General features: G+C 50.2%; 10 protein-coding genes across 10 annotated transcripts; 5 read left to right on the forward strand and 5 right to left on the reverse strand.

Annotated features, from left to right (window-relative positions):
* Positions 1 to 166: 166 nt before the first annotated feature.
* On the forward strand, positions 167 to 928 carry APUU_60421S (uncharacterized protein; the record flags this gene model as incomplete). The annotated part of the gene is made up of 1 exon (XM_041693660.1): positions 167 to 928. The coding sequence occupies one exon, from the start codon at positions 167 to 169 to the stop codon at positions 926 to 928; it is 762 nt and encodes a 253-aa protein (XP_041559567.1).
* Positions 929 to 1,340: 412 nt separating this feature from the next.
* Positions 1,341 to 2,021, reverse strand: APUU_60422A (pyridoxine/pyridoxamine 5'-phosphate oxidase; the record flags this gene model as incomplete). Its single annotated transcript, XM_041693661.1, has 1 exon — positions 1,341 to 2,021. One exon carries the CDS (start codon positions 2,019 to 2,021, stop codon positions 1,341 to 1,343), a length of 681 nt encoding a protein of 226 aa, XP_041559568.1.
* A 1,028-nt stretch (positions 2,022 to 3,049) lies between these two features.
* nimX (cyclin-dependent serine/threonine-protein kinase CDC28) lies at positions 3,050 to 4,211 on the forward strand (the record flags this gene model as incomplete). The annotated part of the gene is made up of 4 exons (XM_041693662.1): positions 3,050 to 3,086; positions 3,165 to 3,673; positions 3,727 to 3,890; positions 3,950 to 4,211. The coding sequence occupies 4 exons, from the start codon at positions 3,050 to 3,052 to the stop codon at positions 4,209 to 4,211; spliced, it is 972 nt and encodes a 323-aa protein (XP_041559569.1).
* Positions 4,212 to 5,811: 1,600 nt separating this feature from the next.
* APUU_60424S (calpain-like protein) lies at positions 5,812 to 8,627 on the forward strand (the record flags this gene model as incomplete). Its single annotated transcript, XM_041693663.1, has 7 exons — positions 5,812 to 6,249; positions 6,310 to 6,496; positions 6,550 to 6,814; positions 6,867 to 7,127; positions 7,177 to 7,282; positions 7,335 to 7,526; positions 7,575 to 8,627. 7 exons carry the CDS (start codon positions 5,812 to 5,814, stop codon positions 8,625 to 8,627), a joined length of 2,502 nt encoding a protein of 833 aa, XP_041559570.1.
* A 353-nt stretch (positions 8,628 to 8,980) lies between these two features.
* On the forward strand, positions 8,981 to 10,561 carry APUU_60425S (uncharacterized protein; the record flags this gene model as incomplete). Its single annotated transcript, XM_041693664.1, has 2 exons — positions 8,981 to 9,180; positions 9,238 to 10,561. The coding sequence occupies 2 exons, from the start codon at positions 8,981 to 8,983 to the stop codon at positions 10,559 to 10,561; spliced, it is 1,524 nt and encodes a 507-aa protein (XP_041559571.1).
* A 267-nt stretch (positions 10,562 to 10,828) lies between these two features.
* On the reverse strand, positions 10,829 to 12,306 carry APUU_60426A (class I SAM-dependent methyltransferase; the record flags this gene model as incomplete). Its single annotated transcript, XM_041693665.1, has 7 exons — positions 10,829 to 10,875; positions 10,942 to 11,154; positions 11,231 to 11,346; positions 11,413 to 11,614; positions 11,669 to 11,820; positions 11,887 to 11,987; positions 12,061 to 12,306. 7 exons carry the CDS (start codon positions 12,304 to 12,306, stop codon positions 10,829 to 10,831), a joined length of 1,077 nt encoding a protein of 358 aa, XP_041559572.1.
* A 3,407-nt stretch (positions 12,307 to 15,713) lies between these two features.
* On the reverse strand, positions 15,714 to 16,894 carry APUU_60427A (putative L-serine dehydratase; the record flags this gene model as incomplete). Its single annotated transcript, XM_041693666.1, has 3 exons — positions 15,714 to 16,650; positions 16,710 to 16,763; positions 16,818 to 16,894. 3 exons carry the CDS (start codon positions 16,892 to 16,894, stop codon positions 15,714 to 15,716), a joined length of 1,068 nt encoding a protein of 355 aa, XP_041559573.1.
* A 634-nt stretch (positions 16,895 to 17,528) lies between these two features.
* AIM18 (chalcone isomerase domain-containing protein) lies at positions 17,529 to 18,836 on the forward strand (the record flags this gene model as incomplete). Its single annotated transcript, XM_041693667.1, has 1 exon — positions 17,529 to 18,836. One exon carries the CDS (start codon positions 17,529 to 17,531, stop codon positions 18,834 to 18,836), a length of 1,308 nt encoding a protein of 435 aa, XP_041559574.1.
* A 300-nt stretch (positions 18,837 to 19,136) lies between these two features.
* Positions 19,137 to 19,641, reverse strand: APUU_60429A (glutaredoxin; the record flags this gene model as incomplete). Its single annotated transcript, XM_041693668.1, has 3 exons — positions 19,137 to 19,294; positions 19,392 to 19,490; positions 19,590 to 19,641. 3 exons carry the CDS (start codon positions 19,639 to 19,641, stop codon positions 19,137 to 19,139), a joined length of 309 nt encoding a protein of 102 aa, XP_041559575.1.
* A 755-nt stretch (positions 19,642 to 20,396) lies between these two features.
* Positions 20,397 to 22,090, reverse strand: APUU_60430A (uncharacterized protein; the record flags this gene model as incomplete). The annotated part of the gene is made up of 2 exons (XM_041693670.1): positions 20,397 to 21,893; positions 21,983 to 22,090. 2 exons carry the CDS (start codon positions 22,088 to 22,090, stop codon positions 20,397 to 20,399), a joined length of 1,605 nt encoding a protein of 534 aa, XP_041559576.1.
* Positions 22,091 to 22,945: the final 855 nt, after the last annotated feature.

The following is a 22,945-nucleotide window of genomic DNA, read 5'->3' on the forward strand; positions in this document are numbered from 1 at the left end:
CCCAACAAACGGGATTCCCCTTCTCATTATATCTATCATACCGCTCTCCTTTCCAGGCCTTCTTCTTTTCCTTCTTCCATCTTTCCTAATCTAGAAGCCGTCTTCAAATACTGAACCCTCTAAGAACATCCTCTGAGAAACAGTTGCACCATCCAAACTACCCACGATGTCTGATATTGTCTGTGCCGTCTGCGAGACAAAAGAGTCCAGCGAAACCACCTTCATGTGTTGTTCAAGATGCACGAACCAGTATTACTGCTCTTGGGAGTGCCTGGAACAAAACTGGGAAAACCACCAAAACGTCTGTTGGGGGGACGCCAATTCTAGCTCCCACCCACCTTCCAAAAGCCTCGCTGCTTCAATCCACTCCCCTGGCCCAAAGTCCCCCAGCCGTATCTTGCTGTATTATCGCTCCGAGGATGAAGCCTACGAGATCATCATTGATGCCTATCGTCTCTACCGCGACACCAGGTCTACGTCGACCAGACAAGCCGACCCGAACGATGTCTTCCGAGTGGTTCCCGACAGCCGTGATGACTTTCGTCAATTCCTGAATCTTGCAGAAAGTAGACCCGACTTGCTTCCTAGGTGGTGGTCGTCCCAGAAGACCAATGCGTGTCTGTATAAAGGGTCAGGTGAAGGTTGGAGCTCTTTGGCTGCCCGTGTCGACTATTTGGGAATTATTAAACACTATGGGAACCCTACAATTCCGCCTCATCTGTGGGACATGGCCAAAGTGGTCTACGGAGATCTATGGAGGAGCATTACAGGGTGGCCCGAGCGGTCCAAGGGCCTGGAAGAGCGGTTCAAAGATCTGGAGGAGCGGCTCAACCGCCTGGAGGAACGGTTAAAGGGCCTAAAGGAGCGGTTCAAGGGACTGAAGGAACTCAGTGACATGGAGGGGCGGTTCAAGAACCTGGTCCTGTGATGTGCAGAAGGTACATGGTCCAAGCAGGCAGGTAGTGAGCAGGCAAATACCCTTGCTTAGGTCTGCAACTGCTTATTCTATTACTAAATTAGATAGTAAGTCATACATGCCACAAGCCAAGCTGAAGTTTACTAATTATATATTTATTAATAAGTTTTCTTTGACCATTCGAGACAGCTACAACGCAGGAATCAAGTCCTTCCTTTGCCACAATCCTCTACTTTATACTTGTTCAATCGCCACAGCGTCATGTTGGCAAATTGTATCACCATAGCTTACTTACTTTTATCATGTATCTTCAAATTGGTTATCTTACTCAGCATAGCAAGTAGAATACGAGTTTCATTCTCATCTAAATGCGCTGTTCGTAGCTGACTTTAGGTTTGGATAGCGCACCCAATGCAGCCCTAAGCTAAGGCCACAGTAGCTCCTTCACCCAGGCATCACGATCCCCATTAGTAATAAAACGTATTCTTCTATGAAGTCGATCTCGCGACCCCTGCCAAAACTCCACCATGCTAGGTTTGACTGCATACACCCTCAAGGCAGACTCGCCCATCAAACCCAAGTCCGCTCCCTCCAAAAGCCCCTCCTCCACCTCCAGCACCCGAGCATCGAGCTCCCCGCGACTCTCAAGCCTCTGACTTTGTTTCGAAGCTAGCATAGCAACCTTAGATCTAACTGGCCTCTCTTGAAAATCCCTCCTACATTCCTCCTCGGACAACAGCGCAGCCTTTCCGCGGATGCGGATTTGCCGCCCAACCTCACGCCAGTGAAAAGTTAGGGCAACGTTCTGGTTTAGATCAAGTTGTTCGGCCTTGGGACTGTGTCCATTCACAGCGAAATGCCAGCCACGACTGTCGACGTCCTTGAGGCTGAGTACACGGGCATCTGGGCAGCCATGTTGGTCGACTGTTGAGAGGGTCATGGCGTGTGGTTCTTGAGTTCCGGCTAAAATGGCTTCGTTTAACCAGGCTATGAAGGCTTCTTCTGGGGTTGAGGGAAAGTCGTTGAGGTCGATGGCTTTGGTGGATGGGGATTGGAGGACGGGGAGAGTGCGGAGCGTTGCTCTGAGGTTTGGGATGGCTGTCATTTCGAGACTGAATGGAAATATCTTTGTTTAAAGAAAGTGGCTTTATGATTAGACTTTTGGGGTGTAAAAGGGTATAAGGAGTCTGTCTTTATACGAAACGGAACCATTACCCAGCAATGAGTCACGCAGGCACAATACAAACTAGCCCCAGGTTTCTCCCTTTGTCAAAGCTAGGTTCCTAAAAAATTGCCGTTCTGTTTCAGTGCTTCTACATACTGACGGAAAGTAGCTGGGGAAAGGGACGTATTCTGCATATCGATATAATTCAACCACCACACGTGCTTTTCTGAACCCAATGTAAAGCACACATATTTCTGTATTATTTTAATTAAGACTTAGAGCTTTATTTGCATCTGTGATAAGTATGCATTTGCTGATTGCCGCGGTGTGAAAGCCATTTGGCTTCTTCCGGGCGCCAGCCTACTTAGTAGGACAGTGTCAGCATATATATTTGATTTTGAACTAGTTTGAGTTCTACTATCTTGTGCAGGGAACAGAATATGACGAAGCTTAGACTGTCAAGTTGTCTGTATGTTGTTGGCCAAGTTGCTGCGCGCCCACCGCCTTCCCAAAACGCGGGTTTGTTTGTGTACAGCTGCAATTAGTTGACCGCCTTCGTTTCGTTCCCCCCACCAGGAGGGCCAAACGAAAACCACTCTCCCTCAATTGAACAGGAATTCCCCGACTCGACCGACCAGGTAAGTAAATTTAGTTATCGTCGGATATCGCTAGCCCTTGATTGGGAATTGGGTCTCTCCCCTTGCTCGCCCCGCTCGATATACCCCCATCCCTCGCAGACCAATCGATCGAACCCTGTCCTCCACGGCGGTTGTTTTTCTGCGCCTTTGTCCCGGGGCAACATCACGGCCTTCATTGTTGCCGTGCAGTCGAACTTGTGACTTGTGTCCTGCACCCCACGACGCTGGTGGACTCTGCCTCACATTGCACTCGTTCCAATTCCATCGGGGCTCGGCAAAATACGATCATACCGCGTCCTTTTGATAAGCAGCGGCTGTTAAGTGATCAACATGGAGAACTATCAGAAGATTGAGAAAATCGGCGAGGGTACGTGACAACTCCAATCCGTTGCGCAGCTGCTTTCTATCCAATGTGTCATTTGTGCTAACTGTTGTGCGCCTCCAGGAACCTACGGTGTTGTTTACAAGGCTCGTGAACTCACCCACCCGAACCGCATCGTTGCATTGAAGAAAATCCGGCTCGAAGCTGAAGATGAAGGCGTACCAAGCACCGCGATCCGCGAGATCTCCCTGCTTAAGGAAATGAACGACCCAAACATTGTTCGACTGCTCAACATCGTGCATGCAGATGGGCACAAGCTGTATCTTGTTTTCGAATTCCTCGACCTCGATCTCAAGAAATACATGGAAGCACTGCCGGTCAGTGAGGGTGGACGCGGCAAGGTTTTGCCAGACGGTTCCTCTCTCAGCAGGAACCTGGGTCTTGGAGATGCGATGGTCAAAAAGTTCATGGCACAATTGATTGAGGGCATCCGTTATTGCCACAGCCACAGAGTCCTACACCGTGACTTGAAACCTCAGAACCTCCTGATCGACCGTGACGGTAACCTGAAACTGGCCGATTTTGGACTGGCAAGGGCATTCGGTGTTCCCCTAAGAACCTACACACACGAGGTATTTCCCACTGTTTCATGATAGTAGGAGTTGGCCATTAACGCTCTCTTTAGGTGGTGACGCTATGGTACCGATCCCCTGAAATCCTTCTGGGTGGCCGCCAGTACTCCACAGGTGTTGACATGTGGTCTTGTGGTGCCATTTTTGCTGAAATGTGTACTCGCAAGCCGCTGTTCCCTGGAGATTCCGAAATCGATGAGATCTTCAAGATCTTCCGGTATGACCGCTTTTTCCCAGTTCAGCTCACAAATACACCGTCTAATCTTTAATCCTTAGACTACTTGGTACTCCAGATGAAGCCCTCTGGCCAGGAGTTACCTCCTTCCCTGATTACAAGGCCACTTTCCCCAAGTGGAAGCGCGAAGAGACCCACAATCTGGTCCCTGGCCTCGAAAAGGATGGCCTTGACCTCCTGGAGGCCCTACTTGAGTATGACCCGGCCCGGCGCCTCTCGGCCAAACAGGCCTGCATGCACCCCTACTTCCAGAACGGCAGCTCGCACTATTCTGGTCGCACCAAGCGCAATGGCTTCCACTGATTGAATGACTCATGAGTTTCGTTTATATGTAATCTACGTTCGTATACCAATGGCTGTGGCCGACAGGGGTTGAACCGGGATTCTTGCAGGTGGTGACGATGCGGCTGACATACGTTCTTGTTCTTGGGCCGACCGGCTTCACCCCTGGATCCCGGCGTCTTGTTACACTGTACCGTGCCCTGTTTTTCTTTCTTTTTCTTTCTTTTGTTCGGGGCGTTTGTCATGGAGTGATTTGGCAGGAAAGAAATTAGGCTATGGATACTCCAAGGACTTTATTTTTTCTTTTCAATATATGTTCCTAGTTACTGCAGTGCATGCCCATTTCAATCAAGTTCGTAAGCAGCGTGGGAAGTGACAGAAGGGCGACGGAGAATAATGGGAGCTGATTAGATGCATCGAGATTGCCCAGGGCCACCTGCGGTCCTGCAGTCCGACATGGAGGGCCATTTTTATCTTTTCGCCCGTGCACCAGTGACTGACTCCATCTCGGCATTGTGTCCACTGTCACTGTCTGGCCCCTCCCGCTCCGCCCACTCCGGTTCCAAGATTCTACTTCCATCCTCTCAACCACAAGTTGTCAATATCGCGCATTATCTAGCAGCACTGACCGCTCCGTGTCTTGGTCGATGGGATCTCCAAGCGACTCTAACGCTCCTTTGACACGATGCAAGGGAGAGAAACGGCTCGGGCAACGCCGACCTCGCGACATTCTCGCATTTGATCGCTGATTATTGGTTGATGGCCGTTCAGCCCTGCCAAAAACCCGTCCACCCTCAGCTCGACCGCTGGCACAGCCTCAGGCGACTAACAATTTTCAGGCAAGGTCTTCACGAAGATTGCGCTAAATCATGCGAGTTTAACAACTTGGGAAACTCTCCTCCGGCTGGGAACCAGTCAACGTTTCAATTGCGGACGCCTCAATCAGTCACTGCGGCCGTCGTCCGGGCACACTGAGCTCGTGTCTTCTTTTCGTCGACCAGTCATGCCGTCTGTCGCCTCATGCAGTCCAACCTTGGAGACGCAAATATCCAGCCTTTGGCCAGATCCCTGGGTCAGAGAGTTTTGGCCCCTTGGTTTCCGAGACACCACAGCCCGTCAGCGTGGTAATAATAGGGAAATAGAAGGCTGATTTCTAAGAATTCGACGTATTCGTGTTTTAATAATCGCAACCGTGCGGTGCTATTTTTTCTCATCCATGCTCAGCCCCGGCTGATCAACGTGGGTTCCTTAGCGGGCCATAGGCTCGTCAGGCCAAGCATCGTCTGCATCTGAAACACCGAGCGACCTGCCTGTCGGTTGTCCAGTCCGCGCTGAGAGTCCAGCATTAAGTCAGTCATGCCGATTGGCTGGCCGTGATATTGGATTCCTCAGTAGTTCGATGCTCGCTCGAACCATTTTTACTCAGCCGCCAAAGCATGCGGGGCTGCAACGGGCGATACCAGCTTATTTGAGAACGGAGCTCACGCTGTTTATCTTCATTTCTTTACCAACAATTTTTCCAATTTTTTTCTCTCTCTCCCTCTTATTCCGAGCTCCAATCTTCTTTGTTCCATAGAAATACCTACTAGTTCCTTCCCGTGTTCAACTACCGTTCGCAACTATGGCGAACTTGGATGTTGAAGACGATTATCCAGACATGGTCTTCACTCCGCCGCTGTCGTCTCGCTCTGGTAGCAGAATGCGACCTAGACAGCCACCCCAGGAAAACGTGAAGCAATTCTGGGAGCAGTTCAACTCCAGATTCCCTGGCAAAGTATACACTGTTCTGCCGGACAATCCATATGCTCGTTCCAAGGCCGCGCGGCTCCCCAAGGGAGTCGTCAAGGCGCAAGGTGCGGGGAAGTCGTATGAGCAAGCTAGCAAAGAATGCTACCGGGCCGTCGAGCGGATCGCAAAAGAATGCAGGCGTCTCAATCAGCGATACACCGATCCACATTTCGATATCGAGATGGACCTCAAAAACGGGCCGCGAAACTGCTTGAATGGTCTTGACAACGATAATATGTATATGCATCCTAAGGGTGTGAAGAGAGTTACTGTAAGTCGTTACACAACAGATACGAAAAGGACAAGGCTAATGGGTCATCCGCGATTATAGGAGATTTTTGAAAACCCTCAGTTCTATGTCAATGGGCCGACCGCTTCAGATGTACGCCAAGGGCGTGACGGCGACTGTTGGTTCATGGCTGCGCTTTGCACAATGGGAAATAAAGAGGAACTAATAGACAAGATCTGTGTTCACCGAGATGAGCAGGTCGGGGTCTATGGTTTTGTATTTTACAGAGGTGAGTAAAGGTCACCGAAGCCGCTGGTGCAGTTATCTAATATGGTCTTCTAGACGGCGACTGGCAGCAATGTATTGTGGATGACAAGCTCTACCTACGCGCCGCTGATTACGACGAGTCGGTCGATGAACGACCCATTTGGGACGACATCAACCGAAAGGACACTGAGGAGGAATATCGTAAAGTTTTCCAAACCGGCTCGCGTGCTCTTTACTTCGCTCAATGCGTGGACGAAAACGAGACCTGGCTTCCTTTACTGGAGAAGGCGTATGCCAAGGCGCATGGTGACTATTCGGCCATTGAAGGTGGCTTCGTTGGGTACGACCTCCACATGAATTGGAGATTATGATTCCGCTGACCTTTCTTTTAGTGAGGCAGTTGAAGACTTGACTGGCGGTGTAACGTCTGATATCCTCACCAACAATATCCTAGACAAGGATAGGTTCTGGGATGAGGAGCTCATGCAGGTCAACAAGGAGTTCTTGTTTGGCTGCGGCACGGGCCTATACTCGGACTGGCTTACCCCGAACCATCCCAGTCCTCCAAAGGACAGGAAGGGTATTTCCGAGAATCACTCCTACTCAATCATGGATGTCAGGGAGATTGAAGGAAAGCGCTTGGTGAAGTTACGGTATGGGAAACCAATAATTCACTGTAACCAGCTGTGCTAACAATATCAGGAATCCTTGGGGAAAGAAAGAATGGAGTGGTGCCTGGAGCGATGGCTCCGAGCAATGGACACCCCAGTGGATGGAGAAGCTTAACCACAAGTTCGGTAACGATGGTGTACGTCTCGCTCCCCACAGAATGTTTACCTTTGCTGACTCTGAGACTGCAGTTCTTCTGGATATCGTACGATGACCTGCTGAAGAAGTATCAACACTTCGATCGCACGCGTCTGTTTGGACCGGAATGGACAATTACGCAACAGTGGACCAGCCTGAACGTTCCCTGGTCTGCAGACTACCATACTACCAAATTCAAGTTGAACGTGACCAAGCCCGGTCCCGTTATTCTTGTTTTATCTCAGGTTAGTCTCAATACTACACTACGCTCAGACACAACTAATATGAAAAAGCTGGACACACGCTATTTTAAAGGCCTCATTGGTGAATATAACTTCGTCCTGAAGTTCCGCCTTCAGCGGGAGGGTGAAAACGACTACATTGTACGAAGTGTCAACAACTGCCTCATTTCTCGGTCCACCAATGCAGAAGTCGATCTCGAGCCTGGAGCCTATCACATCCTCATGAAAATCACGGCCTATCGTCAGCATGATGCTGTATCTACGGAGGACGCTGTCAGAGAACTAGCACCTACGCGGCGTGAGAAGCTGGTGCAAATTGGCCTCTCATATGACCTAGCTCACGCCAAGGGTATTGTCATTGAAACTGAAGCGGAAAGAGAAGAACGTGAAGAGCACGAGCGCCAACGAAAAACAGCTGAGCGAAAGAGGCTGCGCGACGAGACAAAGAAGAGGCTGCAGCGCGAGTGGATTCGTGAACAAAAGCTCATGGCTCGCAGAATGAGAGCTGATGAGCGACTGGCCGCAAAAGCGTCCAGACTCCATATAAATGGCAAGAGTTCTGAGCCTGAGGCCGAACGGGTACTCGAGGACAGCCCCGTAGAGTCACCATCAGACTTGAACGGTCACACAAACGGTGTTGCCACGAAGCCGCTCAAGAACGGCTCGGTCCCGAGCATCAAATTTGATGAAACCCATACACTACCCACGCCTAGCTCTTCACTCGATACATTCTCCACCCATACCAGCCGCCATCGCTCAACGAACTCCATCAGCCGTCAGCGCCGCCACACCCGCAACCGTGACGCTGAGCTCCTAGAAGGGTTCGAGTTCGACTCGGAGATCGACATGCCTCATGAGGAACCCGTGACAAGAGCTCTCAGTACGCAGACATCATTCTGCGGTGATCTCGCATCCCAAACTGACCCATGGAATGCGGTCTGTGTGGTTGGGATGCGTGTGTATTCGAAAGACGAGATGCTGTCACTTGAGGTCGTCCGTCCTGCACCGGATTTTGAGCCCGAGGCAGCTCTTGACATGGATGATCCAGCAGTCAGTGCGACCTCAGAGAAGGGATCGCGACTGCTCGCCATGCAGTTCGAATGAACGTTCAAAATTGTTATATTATATACTACGGCTTGTTTAGAGCGCCATGTATAGGCCCAGATTTCCAGTTGTTCTTGCGTTTTGGCGTTCAAAATTTACATATAGCGTGTAACACTCTCCTAATTAATTTGATAGCCGATACACTTTTTCAATATACAACTATTTGATTCAAAACCATTACCTTACCATTTTGCAATAATATAGAGTCATTCATGGCTGTGCTAGGGATTAAACCTTAGTGGCTAGTGTATTTCCTAAAGTGGTTTAGCGTATAGGTATCCATGTCACTCATGCTATTTACCTGCGCCTCAGCTCCTTCAACCATCTGGCCAGCACCATGACGATACAGTGATATGCGGCATTTAGGTCCATCAATGCTTATATCACTTCCGCGGCTGCGGCTTTGTAGAGTCTCCCAAATAAGATATCGGAGGCCTTACATTGCACAGAGCCTGCGTTGCCACCAATTCTTTGGATCTGCGAGATTCGCGTCCTCGTACACTCAGGATGTCTACAAAGTCCCTGTTGGGGGAAATGGATATGTTTCCCTGAGGTATGTTTTGTTTAATTTATTAATAAGCATAATCGTGATGATAATAACGATTGACAGTGTGGTTCAACCAAAGCCTGCGAATGTGGCGTCTGCGAATGTGATTATTCGACTTCCTCAAGGGCCACTATTCCAGAGCTTGTCGAGAATTGAAACTGGGAATGATCCATCTGTCACTGCTCTGAATAATGAATCTGAGGATGTCCCCTCCCACCATATGGCGAACGACATTGTTGCTGCGCGGGTGCTGGCGGACGTGACGTCTTCTACTGTGGTTACCATCGATTATCGTCTAGGTGAAATACCATATGACGAGGGCCAGGTTCCGCTACAATTAAGAGTTGGCAGTAATACACAACCAAAGAGTTTATATTATCGCTACCCGACACCAGTTCATGACACGCTAGCTGGATTTGACTGGGTTATGCAAAACCTCCAACCAAAGCGCATTGGCCTCTTCGGCACGCACATTGGAGGCTCTCTAGCCCTTATGCTAGCGCTCACGGAGCCTCGTTTGGTTCATACAATGGCAGCCCTAGACCCCGTTTGCGATTGGACTTCTCTAGATGAGTATTGCACCGCGTCTCGTGACATCCCTAGAAGACGACAGGTGCCAAAAGACTTAGTTCCCCTGCTAGAAGCTCGGGAGAGGCTTTTCGCGACACAGGAACGATACTTTGATTCATTCGCCTCACCGATGCTATTTCTCCGATCTCCTGGGAAGTATGTGCCAAAGGTGTTCCCAAAATACCTCACCGATCCCGAGCATCCCATCCCTGTACGGGTGTCGAACGAGCACGACGAAGAGCCTGGCGATTTATGGGATGCCTATATCCCAGATGATCGTCTCTACGATGAGCAAGGGGCTTTGAATGTTCAACATCCAAATCCAGACGATAACCATCTAGTTCGCCGTCGCAAAGCTCTCTCGCGGTGGCCTCCGTACGGGCTGGATTATGGCTCCAGTGGACCGCCTGGTAGATACAGCCGTGAACCTATTGAACGCCTCGAAGTTTCACTGCCCTGGATCCGTCTCTTCACCCATCAACCTTCCAAACAGAGCACAAACGAGTCCACAGTATCGGCACCGGAGAGCGAATCCGCTGATCACCCCGAACATAAACATTTGAAACGCAGACGAAATCAAAATCACACGGTACTCTCGAATCAGGCTGCCGATATGGTAGACGTCATGCGCCGGGCATGTTTCTGGGGGAGGGAAAGTGGGTTCGGCAAAGATCGAGTCACCCTTTCCTCTATCTCTGTTCCTGAGGAATCTGAAAAATCCAATATCGGGTTACGGCCGGACTCTAATGAAATACTCTCCCACGCCGGTAAATGGCTCGCGGAAACTCTAGGCTCAAATTCAGATAGCACTTCTTGATACCCTACTCTTAATATAATGGTTATGTTCGTTATCCGCTTCTTTAAATTGGCATTTGGGTAGTAAACCATCCGCATCACTCGTCTCTCAAGTACTTCCTGCCTCTAAGCACTACTCTATAACGGGCTCTAGTGGTTCGATTACGGAATACCAAAGTCAATTACCTGCTCTATCATCTAAAGCCTACTCAAAGTGTACGTAGTCAAACGTTGTAGTATCAACAATATTCGCCTTGTCCCAGGGAGTCACCCAACATCATGGATCCATTTACTGCCTACTCGATCCAGCATGCGATGAGGTCAATAGGTGAATAACTAGGTCCCAGTTAGATTCTGGCTTAGCACCGCAACGTAAACAATAACCATAGTTCATTAACTCACAGTAGGGAACATCCCCAACCTCAGCCCCAAATCGTGCGGTCTCACGCAGGCCGGCCCCCGTCCACAACGCGGTCCGCTGCAGTGGCGAGTACTTGTAGCTCTCCTCAACGCGGACCTTCTCACCTGCCTTGATGAGGATCTGGCCGTATTGGACGTCTTTCTTGGGCACGTAGAACGCCTGGTGTCGGCCTTCGGACTTGTCGTAGGCGCCCACTGGGTTAGTGTTGTTAGCCAACATAGCAAGGCCCAAAAAGACGCGTTCAGTGGTGGAGGTAGTGCTGTAGCGTACCGTATTCCCAGTCTTCAGCCTTGAAGACCTCTTCTCCTAGGATTCTGTTCGCATGCACGAGCCCGTTCAGTATGAATTGTCTGGTTGTTCCGCGCTCGTCGTTGTATGCTTTGTACCTGGTATATCAAAAGGAGGGTGTCGGTTTCTATAGACCATACGTTGGAAAGGGAGAAGGTACATACACCCTAGAAGAATCCTGACAGCCATCAAGCCCGATAAGCAAAGAATCACGACCCGGAACAAGAATATTGGAAAAATGCTCCAAGAAGCCAGTTGCGTCGGCACGGCCAAAGTTTCCGATGGATGAGCCCAGGCTCATGATGCACTTGGGCGTCGAAGAGTTCTCAGAACGTTTTAGCCAGGTGAGACCGTCGTCGTAGGTTCCTTGGAGAGGATTAGCTCCTCGCATAACGAAGTACTTATACTAGTGGGACATACCATGCAGCCCGACAGCCGAGACGTGTCTATATTCAGGAATGGCAGATAGGGTGCGCTGCAGTTCCGGGAGTGAGAGATCGAGAGCGAAGAAGCGGCAGGGCCGGGCGAGTCTCTCGAAGGCATTGAGAAGGATGCAGGTCTTACGCAGGTTACTATGAAATCTATTGTCAGTTCCTCGTTACGTTAAATGGGTAGCATAGAGGAGGAAATGAAAGCACCCGCTCCCAAGTTCCACGAGCATGGGATTTGGCTGGATCTGGCGCACGATGTCGACGGCGGAAGTCTCCAGGACCTCGATTTCGACATTGGTCAGGTAGTACTGGACAGTGTCAGGAGTGGCTTCTTGGATTGCATCAAAAGTGTCATTGTATCCAGCTGGAGTCTGGTATAACCTCGTCAAGAAAAGTTATGGCCTCGAATAGTTGCAGTCCCTTCTCGTCGTACAGTAGCATGGTCGGAAGAGTCTTTTCGTTCCCTTCGTCTGCTTGTAGTCCTTGGATAATCTCATCATGCATGCAGAGCTCTGCTTTATCCTGGCGGATGTCGATGATGGTGGGTTTGGCAGGCTGTCTATCCAGCTTTGATGGGATGGCCATGCGAGCGCTGGGGATTGTATTGTCAATAACCGTTGATGCCATAACGAGAAAGAATCGGTGTTGTGGTTAAAAAGTGGTGTCCTTATGGTAGTCTTAAGACGATCCGGATTGGTGCAGTATAGGCTGTCTGTTTAGCCCTTAAGTACCCCAGGCATATTCTCATTACAACTCCATATTAGCAATATTAAATCACCCAGCTTCGTCATACTCAGCTAAGTTTTGTAGGAGTTGGTTAGTCCGTCCAATTGCGCCCGTCATTCCGTGCAGTTCTCCCCGGCCAGACCTCTCGATCGTCCATCCCCTCACACTAAGAGGTGACTTGCATAAGCCCCATTCGCGACAGGCAGGCCTGAAAGTGCAACCTGCGATATTCAAGCGCTCTGGCCGTCATACAGTACGTCATGGAGGGGTTGATGCATGCACGTTGTCTGAGGGCCCCTGTCTAATGGTGTCGGCGCTACTCGCGGGCTGACGCCATCTGCCATCCACTTGTTGAATGTGCCTGAAACCAAAAGTCTGAGATGTAGCCAAGTTTTACTCCTTGTACGAGCAGGGGATCAGGCCTACCTCAAATCTAATTGGCGTGCTAGTATCTCCTGCTTGGTGCTCCTGCCACGCAGAAATATTCTTCATTATGCCAATAATGTGTTGATGAAATGTCTGCACGCCTGATCGTGCATTTCGGCCTTGACTGGCCGGAGGCATTTATGGTTAGATGTTAGATGAATAGTCAGTGAGCTGTTGCTCAGCTCTCAGTCTGATGTCCCCGTCTTTTTTTAAGCCGGACTCAAAATGGGAGGTGGTTTCTCTTCTCTCAGCAGTAATGCGCTCGTCATGTCTCATTGCCGGTGAGGCCTTTTCACTTTTCTGGTCACTTGGGCTGTTTTCCCAACACATCGTCTCCCTTCCTCGTGTTTCCCTCTCCCCTTTCCTCATCCTCTTCTCTTCTTCACTTCCTAAGAGGCCCCTTCGACATTCTGCATTGCTGCTCCTACAACCTGCTCCGTGTTGGGCCCCTTCGGGGGACCCTTGGCCCGCCTCAAAGCGTGTACAAACATGAGGATTGACTAGTTGAAGAAGACCAAGGTATTTAGCCCTTTTGACGTCTTTCAACGTGCTACTAAAGAATATATCTTGGTTCAGGTCAAAAAGCACCTTTGTAGTCCTAGTCTTCGTAACATCTACGGCCCATACTACCACTTCGTCGGTATAAACCGCTCACCTACACGGTGGCCGCTTTATATTGATATGCCCTCGCCATCTTGGTGAGGAGATTGCAATCAGTCACAAAGTATCACAAAATACAAAATACAAAATACAAATCCATCCTTGTTGGCCGTCATGTACAAGTTCAGTGTTTGATTATTGATTATGTCCCTCCGCGTTCACTTGCACCTTTTAACCTCTCCTATTGTGTTTATCATTTTCTCATTCCGTCTCTGTATCATCTTCGATTTGAGGAGCGCTATTCGAAACGGAATTTGGATGATTTGACCTTGTCTAATATATTTCTTCCCTCCCGTTCGGTTTATTTTGTTCTCCATACGATCATATCAGAGTTCCTTTTGCATGCCATGATAGCATTCGCCTGCTTAAAGCCCGCATGGCGCACCATAGCAAGGGAAGGCAGCCAACTACTTTCATTTGCCATTGTCAACCATGCATGATCGAAATGTGTCTTACCACCCGCGTCTGAGGAGATGTTATGCTATTAAACACACCAAATGGCCCAATCTCATGTCATTCAACTTCTTCACCTCTCAAATCACCAGACACTACTGCTCGGATTGGTATCACAGGTTTTTCACAGACAAGAGCCATTACATGATGGCACATCCAACGTCTATCTTCTCATTTATCCCGTCGTCATATCTGTGGTTTGAAGCAAGACACTGTTCCGGTCTCTGTGATGAACAAAATCGGACTTTACGCGTGGGCGGCCCATAAGTCAGATTCGTCCTAGCTACTTCTCGAAGAGAAACTAAATACATGAGGGGCTCTTACGGTGGATGTTGCAAGATGTACCCCTTGTGATAGCAGCCTTCTCTCGGAGGATGCTAGACCACCACACCGGAGACCATGCACGGCTAGGTGTTACCCAGCTATCCCTTTCATCAGTGCCCGTATTAATGGTGGCTACTAGTTGTCTTTGATAGCAAGGCACTATTAACTCCCTTTCGATACATACCAGCTTGCCAATCCACATGGTTATGGGACCTTCGCTTCTAGCCTAAGTACGACTGTGTTGCTCATCGGTCATCGGCGGTAAATCCAACGTTGAAGGGCAGATACATCAGGATAAATGACCCAATCGTCAATGATCAGATACTAAGCTTGGTATCGAACATGATTGCGTTGAGATTCGGAGACGGAGTATGCCCGGAGAGTAGCTTTGGGAAATCAAGCGGAAAGTATCCCAAAGAAACGGTAGCATGAAAACGCAGCTCCCATGCTGTTCTCCGCTATCTAGGTAGATCAGGACGGGCACCATCGATATATCGGCGATATTCACCCGAAAATGAGATTACTGGTAGGTATATCTCTCAGCTATCTTAAGATAGCAGGACTGGCCTTCACGCTGAGTTAGTATCAATACCTAATAGTACCAGGGTTAACAAGGGAATCCTACCGACTTGATGCCCGTTAGAGCCCTGCTTCCTTCAGACAAGGTATTATCTCCGAAGTCTCCTGTGTGGAGACGTTTGGCTCCTCCCGACGTCACTTGTGGGCTATTAAACCGAGTACGTGCATTGTTCGAGTCCGCCAGCGAACTGCTCGCGTGCCGTCTGCGCTGAAATCAGACATCCACGACGGAATACGTATCAGATATGGAACCCCCAAGACCTGACGAGACATGCCAGTTTTTGCCAATTTATCAAGGTGCACAGTTGGACTCTGTCTGGGAAGGTGTACCCCAGCGCTAGGCCATCCCCATGTCGAGAAGGTGCAACCACGACCTCTGGTTCAGATCGGGAAAGTGGTCCACGTGCCCGCGTCAAGAAAAGAGTCGGTGGAAGAGCTGTGAGGGGAAGAAGGGGGGATCAGGAAGGTGGCAGGTTGGCTCTATTTATAATGGGGATTTCAAAGTCTTGATGGGCATGGCATGGTAACGTCGGTAGATGAATTGATTATCTGGTTACTGGCTTGTGGTAGCTGAGATTGCTCGGTCAAACCACAGTTGCTGCCTATCTATGTTCTAAATTTAAGTCATGAGCCTTCGGTGAAGATGATAGTAAGTAGATGTCTAGGAGGTTCAAGGCAATGTAACTGGAATCGCTGAGGTGAAACTGTATTCGAAGCCCTAACTTCCTAGTGCTTTCACTTACATAGTAGCCACCATCAGCGTGAAAAGCAATCCAGATTAACTTTAAGTATGAAGATGAGGGTGCGTGCTTCGAATGCGAAAGAATCATACGTGATATAATGGCAGCTCTATATATGTCTAGTTGCTATCTGCTATCCCAACCGTCCTGAATCTTCTGCCTGTACTCCGCTATTATCTCTGCACTGACATTGCTTCCTCCGCAAACAACAACGACAACCCGGCTCTCCGGCGTCAAGTCAGGAAAGTACTCTTTCAGTTTCACCGTGCCCAGCTCAACGCTGATTCCACATGCTAATTCGACTTGCAGCCGCTGTTCGTCTGCAAGTCGAATTACACCCTTAGCAGCCTCAGCGTCTGAGCCAACAGCACTGACAACATCCACTCCGGTAGGAGGAGACTGCGCGTTCTTTAGGGCCTGCGGGGCAACTCGTACTGCACCCAAGGACGTGGCGAGAGACTTAATACCTGGCAGCGATTGTAGGGACCCGTTTTGGAGGGAGAAGGCCAATGAATCAGCTCCCTTAGTCTCAACGGCCAAAACATGGACTTTGCCTACTTCGCTTTTTTGAGATCGTTGATACCGACCCAGCCCCTGGACTATACCATTGAACAGTCCTCCTCCTCCAACACTGCAAACGACAGCATCTGCAGGGAATGAATTCTTTGATCTTCCCTCTTTTGATGGAAGTTGTCTTGCAATTTCATCAATCATGGTCTCGGCTCCCTTCCAGACATCCGGATGATCAAAGGGAGGGACATAGACATTGCGCTTATCAGAGTTGGGATCTTGGTTCTCGATAAATGTCTTCCGAAGATGCGTATCGGCCTCAAACCAGTTATCTCCATGTTGGAACACATCCGCAGCACCGACATCCCGTAACTTCTGCACCATCATAGGTTTTGTGGTGCTCGGCACGACAACTGTGCACTGGCAGTTGAGGTCGCGCGCCGCAATTACGGCAGCCAGTCCGGCATTCCCGCCTGATGATATGTAGAAATGTAGCTCTCGGCCTTTGTTGGCTGGATCTTGGAGGGCAGTGCGAATGAAGTTTCCAATTCCTCTACGGACTGTGAGTTGCCCGATCACCTTTGTGGGATAGGAAGAGTCAGGTTACAATACCTAGATTTGAATGACCCTGACGGCTGCAGGAGATCTAGCTTGAGGAATATTCTGCTAATTGACACTGTCATTGAGGATTTCGATGACGCTCGGGGTGGCAGTACTTACCATCCTGCCGTCTTTGATAAGGATGCGGACTCAATGAGAGGCGTTTCAATCCAGGGCTTTTTCTCTATAACGGTCATGTTTGAATCTATGGGCCCTTGGAAAAGACGAGAAAAATGTACGCGATAATATCGTTTGGCGGGATACCAAGCTGGTTATGTATGTTACAAAGTTTGGAACTCCCACAATCCTGGTCCCCCACTCGCGACGTTGCAGTGGAGAGCAGAGCGATGCGCCCTGCGACATCCGTAAGCTTCGCGCTCAGACAGCTACTACTACCACCTTGTGGTACGGAGATGGTCAGCAAAATTCACCGGTCTACGTCTTGCTATCGCATTCCAAATTTTTCCAGGGCACGTTGATTAAGGACAACTCTGATGCTCACTAACTAGTGCCCATTGCCCATTACTAACTATCGTGCGGTTATAGGTCAAGGCATAGGTATACTAATCGTGTCAACCATGAATTGAATCAGTAGATGGCACCTTTACAGCCCAGAGGTCTAGACAATCTACGGAGTACTATTATCAAACATTGAAATAAAAATCCAATCCTCTTGCACCACATTTAAATGCAGAGTCCATACCCTGTTAGGCAATCTAGTCACGTGAATCCCCGGATCTGCTTTGGCGTCACTCCGATCAACCCATCCACACCTGCGTAATCCCCTCAAGATTATAGACCTAGCGTCGCCCACGGCCCTCCTCGTCCAAGATGGCGATGAAAGCGCCCCTCTCATTCCATGGCACCGTCCTCTTCCGCAACAGCGGCCAATGCATCCGCCGCCGATACCTCCGCCCGTCAGCCACAACCCGATACCTTTCCACGAGCAGCCCGCTCCGCTCAGGCGGCGCCAACAATAGCCCGTTACGAACGCGCGCAAATGTCCGATCGCGCGAGGAGGACGTCGCCAAATCCCGCCGCTCGGTGATTATGTCGGCGGCGGGAATAGCGGCATGTGCGGTGGCCATGTACGGCGTGATAAAGCTGGATGTGTTCGGGCTGGAGCAGCAGCAGGGGGGGAAGACTGAAGAGGGGAAGGCTGGGAAGAATGCATCGGCGATGAAGATGGATGGACCCGACGGGTTCACGAGCAACCCATCCGTTATCCGGATCCAGGGCCAGGAGGGTGTAGAGCAGGTCCCGACAGGGACGAGCTCGGTGCCCCAGTTCCCGACTACAATTCGGTTGCCCAAGCACCAGGGGAGTTCGACCCCTTCCAATATCCAGTCTGGGGATGAGGTTGTCGGCGCTGAGGAAGAGGAGTACCAGCTCCTTGGTCTTGGCATCCGCACTGTCTCGTTTTTGAGGATCCAGGTATACGTGGTTGGTCTGTACGTTGCCAAACCGGACATCGTGGAACTACAGCAGCGTCTCGTCCGTGTTGCTGTCAATCCTCCTACGGATAAGCAAGTGATTTCAAACCCGGTTGGCGCGACTTCGGCCACGTCGTTGGTTTCTACTGAGCGCCAGCAGTTGAAGGAACTCCTACTGGATGAGGAGAAGGGCGAGGACGTCTGGAATGCGATCTTGAAGGATGACGGGCTCCGGACTGCTTTCCGGATTGTGCCCACACGTAACACAGACTTCCTGCATCTGCGAGATGGCTGGGTGCGGGGAATCACGGCGCGGGCGCAAAAGGCCAACCTCAAGGCCAAGGCTGCCGCTCAAGCAGGCAAGACTGCTGCTCCCGGAGAATACCAGGATGAATCGTTCGGATCGGCTATGAATGATTTCAAGGGCTTGTTTGGTGGTGGCCAGCGCAAGAATGTTCCCAAGGGACAAACGCTGGTACTGATGCGCAGTGCCCATGGGGAGCTGGATGCGCTGTTCCAGCCTGATGCCGCGAAGCCGTTCCGATTCATGGGCCGGGTTTCCGATGAGCGAATCGGGCGGCTGGTCTGGTTGAACTACCTGGCTGGAAAGAACGTGTCAAGCGAGGACGCTCGACGGAGCGTCGTGGATGGTGTTATGGGAATCGTTGAGCGGCCGATTGGAACCATTGTTCAGAAGATTGTGTAATGGCGTTACTACCCGTGTATTAATAGTCAATCTCCCCTACAGTGTTAAACATCCTCTGTGTACAAAGCATATCAACTTTACTAGAATCCCTTACTGGCATATCGACTACGTTTATAACCACGAACCAAGCGATGACGTCAACGCTTTTACAGACCCGCCGAAAACGTTGAGTACTCTGTACTCTCAGCAGGGAAAAAGAGCAATATAGGTATTCATATAGTTCTAATCTCTACCTCGCAGCCCCTATTATTAAGCTAGGTACAAAGCGAGGCCAAGCATCCTTAATCATCAAGGTCACATTTACAAAGCGCCGGCATCCTTCAGGAGCGCGGGCAGCTGGCCCTTGAGGCCCTGCAGATCCGAGTTTCCACCAATGTGCTTCTTCGCGATGTAGACGTTGGGCACGGTGCGCTGGCCGCTGATTTCTTGAAGGGCGTCTTGGATGTCACTTCCGTCATCTACAACCACAGGCAGCATCGTTAGTATACCAGCCAGTCACAGTCCGAGTCAGGTCTTGCTTCGGAGGGCGCAATGGGTGGTAAGTGAAGGACATACCAGTTTGGTCGAGCTCAAGCGTGTAGTACTTTGCGCCTAGTTCAGAGAGGAGACTCTTGCTGGCCTTGCAGTAGGGGCAGTAGGACTTGGAGAAGACGACTAGAATTCATCATGCGTCGCAGTTAGCTTCGGTTCTGGACATCATGGTCGATAAAAGCAAACCCGGAGTATGTAAAGAAACACAGGGAAGAGACATACCAACGCCATTCTCATCAATTATGTTCTGGGCCTTAACTTTCGCGGCAGACATTGCGGCTGGTGATGTGGGGGTAAAAGACCCGAAAAGACGACGGAATATGGAAGCGATGGTGGGCAACTGGTGTCTGGGTTATCCCAGGAATCAAACTAGAAAGGTTGGATGAGGGGTTATTTATTAAGTTGGGCGGTTATGACGAAAGAGGGGTTGGTAATCGATGAGGAGCACGCAATGGATTGTTCCAGAGCAGTTGGTTTAGTAGTTCCAATGGGAGACGGAGAGGAGTTTGGCGGCGAAAACAAGAAATCCGACCTCGGCGGAGCCCCAAGACACCGATTACAAATGCTCACGTGACAATTATTCTACGTACGAGACAACCTGGACAGAAAATATCAATAGCCTAAACTAGACGAATTGGATCGATAAGACGGTAAAAATACGCATCGTGAAGTCATCAGAGACCCCCCGATGCGAAATTTCGAATCTTTGCCGCGGAAACATGTCGCTCAAACATTCTGGAGGTCGAGCAATGAGAAGGTATCAAATGCAAGAAATCATACAAGGAAGGGTTATGGCCGCAGCATCATGTGTGGACCAAGTGGGAGATATCGAAAGAGGGCAAAATATGACGAGATGGGAAATGATCTAGGACCGCAAAAAGTAGCTGTCGAATATAAAACACCGACCGTCCCTAAACGCTGAATAAACAACTGGAAAAAAAAGAAAAAGGAAAAAAAGGGAATAAAAAGGGAAGGGACAAAGATGAAGGTAAGAAGAAATATGAGCGCTTTTCATATGGTACGCTGAAATCACATCACGATGCAACATCCGCACCCTTTCTCTACCTTTTCGTCTTCTGGAGGTGGCCCTTGAGCTGTTGTAACAGTTTGACTGTTGAATCTTGGTGTCAATTGGGTTGGGGGCGTGTCCTGCAGCTTCGGCATCGGGCTGTAGCCCGTGCTTGTGCCAGGTCGGGTTCCCGGTTCGGGACTCTTGGACATCGCATGCAGACCCAAGCCCTCCGTCTTTAGCTGGTCCGGCTGCTGGCCCGGCTTCTCTTTTTCCTTGATCTTGTCATCAGGACGGGCCGTATCAGGCCCAATTGCAAGCGGTGCGAATTCACGATCATATGTAGTTGGCGTCTTGCCTTCCTTTTCCCATTGCTCTTGTTGCAGTTTGCGCGCATGAGTGGGCAGTATTTGTTGATCTGGGGGTAACCGTGGATCAGGCTTGTACATGGTTGCCAACCATGGTGGGTCTCCCTCTGGACGGTTGACTGCTGTTGGGGGGCGAGGTTCACCAGACCTAGTTGTGGGACGCTGGGCGTTGTTACTCGACGTTGCCCGGCTTCGAGGCGTCGTCTTCTTCTGGTGTGGAGCAGAAGTATTTCTCTTCGTTGCGCCAGGTTTTCCAGAGGCTTTTTTGGACGTTGCGTTTTGAGGCGCCTGTACCCCCCTGCTGCCGGGTCTGCTCTCAGGAACGGGGCTAGAAGTTGAGGCCGAATCCAAGGTAAGCGGCTCACTAGCTCTTCGAGGCATTGCGATCGAGGGACTATTCTCCTCTTCGTCTGTCGGCGCCCTTGAGCGTGGCGTAAAGTAATCTCGGTCGACCTGTTCGGATGATAGAGGTGCAGGGCTCGACATTGGAATTGGAATCCGAGACGAACTTTTCCGCAGTGCAGGATTGCGGTATATACTCGACGCACCAGATTCCCGGTCCGCCGCAATTTCCTCGGGACGACGGAGATCCCAGTATTTGCGTTCTTCATCTGGAACATTGTCACCACCTGCTAGATTTGAAGAAACGCCATTGTTGCGCTGATCTTCTTGGAGATCTGGCCAAGGTTCCAGTTGTTCCGTGGGCGGCGACGTAGCTACGGTAGTTCCGCTTATACTATGTTGATCTCGGCTTCTCCCACGGCCAGCTCTGGTACTCCCAGTCCCAGGTCGGCGATGAAATAGAATAGCAGCTTGCTGTAACTCTTCGCTCTCAATGCGGGCTAGTTTGTCACGGTGAATCCATTTCTCTGCATTTTGCCCATTCGGTTCGTCGTCGCCATCCTTTGAAACACTTTTCCTGGTCGGTCCGTTGCTATTCGGTCTGCTTGAAATGTCCTGCATGCCTCCACCCTCATTTTCTCGGCGGTTGATGCTTGCGTCCCGGCGCCCTCGAGATGCATTATGAGACTGTTCGTGGGCGTACGCGTTTTTGGATAACGAGGAACTGCGTGAACCTTTGGAGCCGCGGTCTCGAGACTTTGCATCGCGGGACGTTCTTGTTCGGGATTTGGAGCGACGTCTGTTGTTCTATAAGATAAGGTGTTAATTATTAACCAGGCTGTTCCTCAGGGGCCAAAATCACATATTGGGAACTCAATCCAACTTGATGTACATACCTCATTGTTGACCGGAACGGAATATTCCCATTGCTGCTGGGCCCCATCTATGGTACCGGCCGATGTCCAAACATCTGCGGAATACGTTGCAGTAGCTGTACCCGCCATCCCAGTAGCCAATACAAGTACGTAGTGTTAAAAAATTGAGGCCAGACCAGCTGGACCCTATTCCGAAGTGAGGTGTGAGTATATTGTGAAAATCGAGAAAATAATAAAGCGCGATTGCCCCTGGGTCCCCTTCTCGATGATCAGTCCATCCTAGTCAATGAAACAATGCCAACAGAGACCACAGTGGGCGTTCCCCGCCAAAATTCGTGGACCTGAGGTTGAGGTTATGTATGTATTATGCGAGGGCGGGGTGAATTAAGGAGGCTGTACAGCGTGACACTCTCTCCGGAACACTGCTGGGTAAAATGTGCGGCAGGGCAAAAGGGGCGGCGAACCGAAAACAAGGTCGCCAGAAACAGGTAATTGTAAATAGGAGGGAAATGTGGGACTTCGAGTTCCTTTGGTTTGGAGCTGCTCGAATTGCTGTGGTTTGGTTCAGGATGGACGGATCGTACCGTGGGTATGCCTCGGGCGAAGGAATATTATAGGCGGACGGCCAAAACGGAAAGGCCGTGCAGTAAACAGAAAATACTATGCTGAAGAAGCTGAGAACGAAATCGGGAAATGAAGAACTTAGAGGAGAGGAGGCCGGTCGGAGGAGTTAAACGGTCGGGCGATGAGAAGAGAAGAAGAGGGGGAAAGAAAAAGAAGATGCGGAAAAGGAGTGAGGGAGAGAAGCTGAAGGCGGGACGGCCCTGGCTGGTCTGGTCGGGTTCGCTTGGAGGTCAATGTCAAAAGAGGTTGAAAGAAAGACTGAGAGAAAAGTTCACAGAGAGTGGATCGGATACGATTGACAGGAATTGTTCAGGAATCCTGTGGTTGACCAGCACAAGGAAGGGAGAAGGAGGCAGGGAG

The sequence above is a fragment of the Aspergillus puulaauensis genome, chromosome 6 (genome assembly GCF_016861865.1).
Source record: "Aspergillus puulaauensis MK2 DNA, chromosome 6, nearly complete sequence".
Classification (NCBI taxonomy): domain Eukaryota; kingdom Fungi; phylum Ascomycota; class Eurotiomycetes; order Eurotiales; family Aspergillaceae; genus Aspergillus; species Aspergillus puulaauensis.